The sequence below is a fragment of the Sinocyclocheilus rhinocerous genome, unplaced genomic scaffold (assembly GCF_001515625.1).
Source record: "Sinocyclocheilus rhinocerous isolate Xijiao unplaced genomic scaffold, SAMN03320098_v1.1 scaffold2135, whole genome shotgun sequence".
Taxonomy (NCBI): domain Eukaryota; kingdom Metazoa; phylum Chordata; class Actinopteri; order Cypriniformes; family Cyprinidae; genus Sinocyclocheilus; species Sinocyclocheilus rhinocerous.
In genome coordinates, this window is record NW_015653505.1 from 36,129 (window position 1) to 45,881 (window position 9,753).

Sequence of the window (9,753 nt, forward strand, 5' to 3'; positions counted from 1 at the left end):
TTTGTGTGTTACATAGAGAATTGTGTGTTGTGTTTCGCAAAAAGTGTTTTATGAAATTGAAAACTGAGTCAAAGGCCAAAAATTTGCATATGGTTTTGCAGATTTGGTGTGCGGTTCTGCTGTTTGAGTGTCAGGTTTCAGAAATTGTGAGACAAGTAAAGATTTGGTGTGTAAGCAGTTGAAAAAAACTGTAAGCATTTGTCAATAAGGCTAAAAACATCCATGATTTTGGTTTTGGGTTAGCTTGTATGAAAAGAAGATGTAAGCATTTTAGAAACATGGTAATTGACCGCATATTGTGTGAAAACAATGTGAATTGTGTTAATGGTATGGGCTCAACAGACGGATGATGTGCTAATTGTGTTTAACGATTTGAAAATGTGACTAGAGATTGGACAAAAGGATATTAGCAATTGAAAAAAAAACTGTAAAAAAAAAAAAAAAAAGGCAAAAACCCCATCTACAGCATGTCTAGTATAATGAAGTAAGTGCAGTACTGGAGTCCCAGCTGCTCCAGGAGGCCTTCCTGCGTGGAGTTTGTATGTTCTCTCCGTGTTGCCGTTGGTTTCCTCTGGGTTTCTCCCACAATCCAGAGACATACAGGACGGGTGAACTGGAGACTGTAAGTGAGTGTGAATATGAATGTGTGCATGTTTGTCATCCCTGTGATGGAGTGGCCATCTGTCCAGATGGTTTTCTTGCCTATGACCCAGGAAAGACTCCAGCCTCTTCATGACTCTACATAGGACAAGCGCTAGGACAATGTATGGAATAAATGGATGTCCAGCACTGTGAGGGTTCTAGTCCTCCCTCTCTCTGCCACTCTTTTTTCCCCCACCAATGTGTCTTCCTTGATCCATGTTTCCAAACAAAATCATTCCGAAGCCATCCATTTATCAAAAGATAACCAAAAAAGAAAGAAAGAAGGGAGAAGATGAAGAAGCAGAAGACTAAAAATAGGACATCTGGCTTGGCTTTCAGCTGAAATTGCAGTTAGTTGTGTTTGGAATAATTATTATTCAATTTCATAATAAATATTCTGCTAAGATTTTATATTTCAATATAATTCCAGTAGAAATGGACAGATTTGATTTGAATGTGCTTTTATGAGTTTTGAAAGCAGTCCGTTAGCATTTGAAAAATGTGCTGAAAATGTATAGTGTTTTGCAGATTTTAGAGTATGAATGACAAAAGTGTTTGAGGATTTTGAAAAATGTGGTCATTGCATGCATTTTGTCTGAAAGCAATAAAAAAACGATTCAGTTTGGTCCGCATAGACTTCTGTATCGCTGAATGTGTGAACAGTTTCGAAAATGTTAGCAATTGAAAAAAAAAAAAACTGTTGCACTTACCTATTCTATTCTATTCGTTTTGGTCTAATTTATAAAAAAAACACCTTGCTATGTGCACTGTGCTAGACTAACTGAGACTTGTCACAGCACTTGCATATTGTTGCTCTCTCGTTGGTCTGATTGCTTCTACTTTGTAAGTCGCTTTGAATAAAATATAAATGCTTTGGATGACTACATGTAAATGTATTGTAAATGTAACACACTCCATATTCAATATATTATTCCCTATAACACATTATGGCTTATTCCCAGCCCATTTTTAGACATGATTGTACCATTTTTCATTTATATATGTGACAATGCAGTTGAATGAGGATAGCAAAGTCCACTAAAGGAGGTAGAGCGTTTTCATATGTGGCTCTGGAATAGCATTCCTGACCCAGTTCAATACTGCTATGATTAAAAAATATATATATATTTATTAAATTACTTTTTACCATGACCAGAAGAATACAGGCCAATTATGTTCAAAATAACCAAGTTACACCCAATCTGAACACTGTCAACAATCTGAACGCTTACACTTTTCTGAGCTGACTTGGCAGCTGCTAGTTTCTGCTTTTCGTTCACTTCAGTTGACTCTAAGGAAGTGGTAAGCATAGAAATAGGAATGAAGTAAAATGAATACGTTCGAATTTCCATATCTATTAAAAAGCGTCCTTCATCACTCTTTCAAACATATCAGTTCATTCTCCACCGAAACCCCCCGTATTTTAAGGTTGTCAAGTGTTGAGAAGGAAATGCGGTTAGAAACAACTGTGAACAGGAAGTGTGCTTACTTCGCTGAACTCATCACAGACATTTTGACATTTACAAGAGCTTTTAGCCCACCTAGGCAGCTCATAGAAAGGCACTTATCTTGGCGTTGTGCAATATCTGCAATAAAGTAGCAGGTTCCTCAGAAAACGGTGGCTACTGCCATGATTAGGCATATTCTAACATTTAATATCATCTTTTAGTTTACTGTCAGCTTCCAAAAGATACTCAAGATATATTTATACAGAGGCCAAGTAGAGCTTCCTCCTCTTGTGGGTCTTTCTCTTCCTTTTCTCAGTACTTTTCATACTTTAGCCCCACCCCTGGTTAAATGATTAAAAGAAGTAACAAAGAAACTCAGGTAATGTAGGGCAAAACAACTGACTTCATCTGTCATTGGTTCCTTTACATAAGAAGTCAAACACGCAGTAATGGCGATCGAATGCATACGGAAGAGGTACGTTCACTCCTGCTTTTTTAATATGAGGTTTAAACTGTGATTTTCATACGAAGACTCGTTCAGTAGGGGATGTGTTTTCATATGCTGTTTTTAGGCAACAGTTTATTTTATAGTGTTAGACTGTGTCGATATCTTACTGACCGAAAATGTTCGATCAAGTCATCATGTCAGAAATGTTAAATCCAGTCCGTTTCCGATTGCATTTTACTTGGTACACAAAACTGGGTAACACCAAGTATTGTTTGATACCCAAAATGGCATTAACAATCGTTTATCAGCCTTCACGACATTATCCTGTGACGTTAAAAACCTTGCAATAAGGACAGTCGCCTTATCTGGTAATGGTGAAGACAAATATCCCTTGGAACCACACAATCATAAGAGCAAGGAAGCAAGAGCAAGGAAAGGAAATAGATAAAATAATTAGTAGCATAATAAAAAGAAAAGAATAGTTATATGGTTAAATGCTAAATGATTAAAAAATGAATAAAACAAAGATGTATATGATACATTTTTTTAAGATGTTGCGTGTTATGCAGTTCCTCTTTTCCTATGAATAATAGTTTAGCAGTTAAGCAATAACAGTTAAGCAATATTACTTCATAAATATCAGTCACTCAAGAGTCCACACAAAATCAGTACGTTCAAGTGTCCTTTCACTGTATTCAAGGGTGTAAAAAGTAATCAAAAACGATACTCAAGTGAAAGTACAAGTATCTGGCCCAAAACATACTTGAGTAAAAGTAAAAAAAAGTGCAACTTTAAATTGTACCCAAGTATTTAAAGGGGTCATGTGTCTTTAGTCTTTGCAACTTTACAGATCTTCTTTATGCACCAAGAGCTTGTAACACTCCAAAGAGAAAGGAACAATTGAAATCGCATCATATGACCCCTTTAAAAAAATCATATTGAACCATCTTCTCAAGGCAGAGTGAAATTGCTTAAAAATAAACTGCATCAATTGTTTTGTCAGAAAGACATACAAAGGTTTGATTAAAGGAAGAAAAAACGCAATGGCACAGATCAAACACATCTATCTACTGCAACAATTAAAATGCAGGATTGGCACACACACACAAAAAAAATCCATTTACACTTTAATGCCATCCCATATGTATATGACTTCTTTCTTCAGATAAACACGAACTAAGAGTTAAAAAAAAAAAAGTATCCATCTTTCTGCATATAATGCAAGTGTACAGCATGTATAAAGATGCTGCTTCAAAAACAAAACAAAGAGAAGATGACTGTAACCCATTTAACCCCTTTTGATGTCTTCTTAAGCTGAACAATAGGTGTGTGAAAGAAACAAATACTACAAATACCGTATTGGCCCGAATATAAGACGACCCTGATTATAAGACGACCCCCCCTTTTCCAGATGTACCTTTTGGAAAAAGGCTTTTTAAAAACCAGATCTTGTTTTTTCTCAGTAGAACACATTTTGTCTTCAATTATTTTCATATTGCATATTTTTCCTATTTTAATTTTTGTTTTGAAAGTATGGTAAAAACTGGTAAAATGTACCAACAATCATATTTTAAAAATATACACTTTTTGATATACCATAAAAAAAAAAGCAGGTAGCCCATCTGAATTAGGACATTTAGGCTATCCATCTAATAGTAGCCTACCAAAATCTTATTAACAGTAGAAGTTAAATCTTACTGTAGTCTTCAGATCTGGGTACTGTCTTACGTTTTAAAATCACAAAGGGAGTTTGGTTCCATCAGGCTAACGTGACAGTCACGACTCATGCAGCTGTAAGGTTTTCTTTTTCTTTTGTTTTTACTCGCGATCTTTACAACAACGCATTACATTACGTATTTCATGGCACACTCGTTTTATGCGTATTTGGCGCCACCTATTGTTGTGGGTGTATTATTGACATGTCAAAGTCTAGACCCTGAATATAAGACGACCGCGTTTTTTCATATGTATTTCCAAGAAAAAAATATCGTCTTATATTCGGGACAATACGGTACTACTTTTTTTAACTTTACCATTGTGTTTACTTTGTGCTTTTTGAAGCGGTCAGAATTTTTATATCTGGGATGGCATGAGGGTGAGTAAATGATGAGAGAACTTTAATTTTTGAGCGGAGTATCCCTTTAATGAGCCAAAATGTGATGCAGGGGCCAGAAATATATTCCAGACAGAATATAAGAACTTGTGTTGAATAAATGATGAGTGAATTAAAACCTACAATGTTGACTTTTTGAAAAAGCCACTTTTTTGTGTGTGTTTTCTACTCAGCGCTCCTGTCTGTAACAATTTTTCTTTTAATTGTTTATTTGGGGCATTGTTTTTTTCTCAGCAGATATTGATATATAATTATTTATGACTAATTAGATTAATAAGCAAATCATGTACTTATTTAGACTAAAAAATAATTCATTGACAGTCCTAATTGTTACTCACACAATACAACTTCCCAACTCCCAGGTAAGAATATCACTAAACTCTATGTACAATTAATTTAACACGTTCATCAAAACAGACAAAAATAATGAATAAACTTAGCTACCTTAATATGCTTCCTCACATTTGATGGCAAAGAAATTTTGAAGCCAGCAATTTACCTGATGAAAGTTATAACCGAAGCTGAAAGGGATATGCTTGATGCATGACAATGAGCCTCATTAGCATGCATGTTTGAGCTTCCATGTACCATATTTAATGTGTGTAAGATAAAATAAAAATGCAAAAATGTAACAAGTATTTTTTCAAGTTGAAATAAAGTCGTAAGGAGTAAAAAGGGCTGTTTTTCCATTTCCATTTCCATTTAGTCATTTAGCAGATGCTTTTATCCAAAGCGACTTACAAATGAGGACAATGGAAGCAATCAATATCAACAAAAGAGCAATGATACGCAAGTGCTATGACAAGTCTCGGTTAGCTTAAAGGGGTCATATGATGCTTTTTTAAAGATCATTATTTTGTGTATTTGGTGTAACAGAATATGTTGACATGCTTTAATGTTCAAAAAACACATTCTTTTTTCAAATACTGTACATTATTGTAGGTCCTCTATGCCCCGCCTCTCTCAAACGCTTCGTTTTCTACAAAGCCCCCTCCTTTAGTGTGGTAGATATGTGGGGGCGTGTTAGAACGAGCCGTTTTAGGGGGGCGTGGCAGAGTCTTAACTTTGATAAAGAATATCTCTTTGGTTTTGAGACTTTAGTCTTTGCAACTTCAGGGATCTTATCTATGCACAATCAGCTTGTAACACTCCAAAGAGAAAGGAAAACTTGAAATCGCATCATATGACCCCTTTAATGCAGTACACATAGCAAGGTTTTTCGTTGTCGTTGTTTTTTGTTATTTATATAATAAACAAAAAGAAAACAAATAGATAGAACAAATAGAGTGCAAGTGTTAGAGGGTCAAGTGTTTTTTTTTATAAAAAAGAAAACAAATAGATGAAATAGAATTAGAACAGAGAGTGCTAGGGTTAGAGGGTCAAATAAAGATGGAAGAGATGTTAAATTTTTATTTGTGCCATACCCCTTCTGCAGCCCTGAGCTTAGAATGATGTTCGCGGAGAACATCAGACAGCCAAGGTGCAGAAGGGGTGGTACGGGCTGAATGGCCTGAAAGACAAGGGGCAGACAGTGTCTAAACAAGACGTACTGTAAAAGTGGAGCAGAAGGTATCAGTAGCACTGTTAGCATCAGAGATGATAACATTTTAGGGTAAGGAAGTGAAGATAAAACCATAGACAGCCGAGAGGGTGAGAGTGAGCGTAGGTTACAACCCGAAAGATGACATGTGGAGGGGCATGTGGTGTGAGGGGAACCATAAGGTTAAGAATGAGGAGGAAGTGATGGTCCAGCTGGTTACATTTTTCCTTCAGAAACATAATCTATCAGTTAAATTTTTTTCCAAATTCCATTTTTTCCATTTGAATTTTTCTTAAAATTTTTCATTTCAATTTTTTCAGTTTTTTTTTCTTCTGTTGTAATATTAATTTAATATCTGGTTTAATATAAATTAATTTAATATTAATTAATATTAAGTAATTGAAAATGAAATCAAGAAACTTATAAATTTTAACAGCAATTTATTAAAAGTTTAACAAAAATTACATTTTTGTAATGTTTTATTTTTTCTCAAATTTTGTTTTATTTTTTTACCAAATTTGTAAAGTAAATGTGTTTTCCATTAATTTTCTGGATCCCATTTTAATGGTTTCATAAAATTAAAATAATCAAAAGCATATCTAATTAATTGATTTTATAAAAAAGATATATACATTTTATTTATTTATTTCAGAAATATTGTGTATTTGCATTTTTTTCTGGTAAATAAATTCTGTTAAAAAATGTATGCTAAATATTCTTTAAAGAATAATGTTTTAATAATAATGTTATTAGTAGTAGTACTAGCACTACATTGAGCGCCTCATGAAATCAAAATCTACTTTGTTAGCACACTGACCTACTTTTGATTTATTCATCCAAAATTTTGCAAATTCCGTGACATTCCGCATTATAGAGTAAATTCCATTTTTATGACTAGATTCCATGATTCTGTCCATATTTTCCACATAAAGTAGTAATATAAAGATATTACTACTTATATATAAATATATAAATATACCTTTATATATTTTATATATAAAGGTATAAAATGTACCCTTTAGGAGTAAACAACATACAAATGTGTACCTCTTGAAAAGGTACCGCCCCAGTGACAGATTTTGTACCATTTTTTCTGAGTGCATGGACATATTTAATATTTCTAAGTGATCTCTCCAATTTATTCATTCACAAACTTCACTTAATTTGTTTATTGTCTTTTTAACCTGTATTTCACTCTTTCCAGTTTTCATTTCAGTTGTTTCATTTTGTTATGTGCTTTTGTCATTATTATTATTTTTTATTTTAATATTTCTGCTTAGCTTCAATTTCCTTTTATTTTAGTTTCAGTTTCAGCTTCAACTTTAACTTGTTTTAAATCAGATGCCAGGACATACACACACACACACACACACACACACACACATATATATATTATTTATATTTTAACCTTTCTGTTTCTCTTTCTTTTCTCTCAGGTCCTGTCTGGCTCAAGGGAGAGTTTTTATGGGTCACATCAAACCAGTATTTGTTGTGCTGGTCACATTGACATTATGTTTGTCTATTATTGCTTATATTTATGATTTATCCCTCATGCCAGTCACTCTCCCTCTCTCCTGGTTTAACAATGCAAACCAAACAAAATTATACAATGCAGTGTCTGAGGGCTTGTCTGGCAAAATAAATGTCTGGAATTTTTTAACTAAACAAACCATTGAAAGGTCTACCACAGAGAAAAAACCCACTGCATCCATTAGAACAGAAGACATTTCAATTCACCAATATCTAGCACATCCAAGCAACTATCATTTCATCCTGAATGAACTTAATAAATGTAAGCAGGATCCGTTCCTGGTCTTGATGGTCCCTGTGGCCCCCCATCAGCTGGAGGCTCGTAACGCCATCCGCAGCACATGGGGGAATGAGAGCTCAGTGCAGGGAAAAGCAGTGCTGACTCTGTTCTTGGTGGGTTTGACTGGAGGAGCCGAAGCTCAACAGCAGCTGGAGGAAGAGAGTCGACAACACAGAGATATACTGCAGAGCAACTTTGTGGACTCCTACTTCAATCTGACCATAAAGACCATGGTGATCATGGACTGGTTGGCCACTCGTTGTTCTCAAGCAGCTTATGCTATGAAGGTTGATTCTGACATGTACATAAACCTGGAGAATCTGATGAGCCTCTTATTGTCACCCAACACACCCAGACAGAACTACATCACAGGGTATTTGATGTGGGACCAGTTTGTCATCAGAGACAAAAACTCTAAATGGTACGTTCCAGAGGAGCTGTACCCCGAATCAAAATACAACACGTATGTGCTTGGAATGGGATATGTTTTCTCCAATGACCTTCCTCCTAAAATATTGGAGGCTTCTGAAGCCATAAAGCCCTTTAACATAGAGGACGCGTATGTGGGCGCTTGTCTGAAACGGTTGGGCATAAATCCCTCTGGCGCTCCAGATCCTTCTCAGTTTCGTACCTATGTGAATGATCCTAAAAGTACGGACCTTTCCAAGCTCATTACAGCAATTGCGGGGTCACCGGAGAAGGTAATAGAGTTCTGGCAAAATGTGAAGGGACACAAATGAACAGATAAACCCGCACACAAGGAACAGGAATGAGCAAAATGAAGACACAATGTGTCTTCTGTAAATGAATGGCTACGATACACTCGAAAGGTTGTGATATCTCGAAGAGATTCAATAGCAAAATCAATTGCTGTGGAATACAGGACAGTGATAGTACTTTGTTCATATGAATTAAAATGAACATTATAATACGTTATAATGGGTCAGTGACATTTGAAAGTGTCCGTAAAGACACATGTGCCTATAAATGTGAACACATGTATTGTATGTTTTAAATATATTTAAATATAATAAAAATAAACAGCAGATTTAAGGTAAATTATTACTATTATTTGTACGTTAACCTTGACACAGTCATGAACGTTTTTTTCTGCATCACTTAAAATGAAAATACCTGGTAATTGTAATGTATTATTGTATTGGTATGTATTGGTAGCCTAATGTAGCATCAAGTATTTTAAGTTACCTTTATTTGGGGGCTTTTCTCAGCAAATGTTGAATATGTATATATTACATACATACAGTGCCTTGAGAAAGAATACCTGCCTGTAAGTGTATGTTTTTGCATACCTCCTCGCACCCTGTTCACACAGACATGATACATCACCAGCGCTACTGCCATTACGCTACTGCACACCGATTGAGAATGGAAGGTGTTATTACTGTAATCAGTTTAGGGGAAAGTTACTTTTAAAAGTAATGCATTACAATATTGCGTTACTCCCTAAAAAAGTAACTAATTACGTTACTTAATTACTTTTTATGGAAAGTAATGCGCTATGTTACTTTTGGGTTGCTTTTTAAATCTGGGCAGGGCTTGCTTGTTTGTTTTTAATATAATAAAGTTCTTCTTTTACAAATGTAAAAGCCCTTTCACAACTAAAGTGAAATGAACACGCCTCAGGCTGAAGGAGATGTAAATTCACGTCTGTACAGTAGAGGGCGCTGCTCAAACAAATTGCATAAATAATATGAAGCAGGAGAAGAAAGTTCAACACTATTCAGCAATAAC

The 9,753-nt window shown here is 35.0% G+C and overlaps 1 protein-coding gene across 1 annotated transcript; it reads left to right on the top strand.

Moving 5' to 3' along the window:
- Positions 1 to 2,539: 2,539 nt before the first annotated feature.
- On the top strand, positions 2,540 to 9,035 carry LOC107716433 (beta-1,3-galactosyltransferase 2-like). The gene is made up of 2 exons (XM_016522884.1): positions 2,540 to 2,565; positions 7,628 to 9,035. The coding sequence occupies exons 1-2, from the start codon at positions 2,540 to 2,542 to the stop codon at positions 8,739 to 8,741; spliced, it is 1,140 nt and encodes a 379-aa protein (XP_016378370.1). The 3' UTR covers positions 8,742 to 9,035.
- The last annotated feature ends 718 nt before the right edge of the window (positions 9,036 to 9,753 follow it).

Coding starts and splice junctions, on each gene's coding strand:
- LOC107716433 (XM_016522884.1), top strand. CDS start 2,540: ATGGCGATCGAATGCATACGGAAGAG. Junction 2,566..7,627: donor ATCGAATGCATACGGAAGAG/GTACGTTCACTC, acceptor CTTTTCTCTCAG/GTCCTGTCTGGCTCAAGGGA.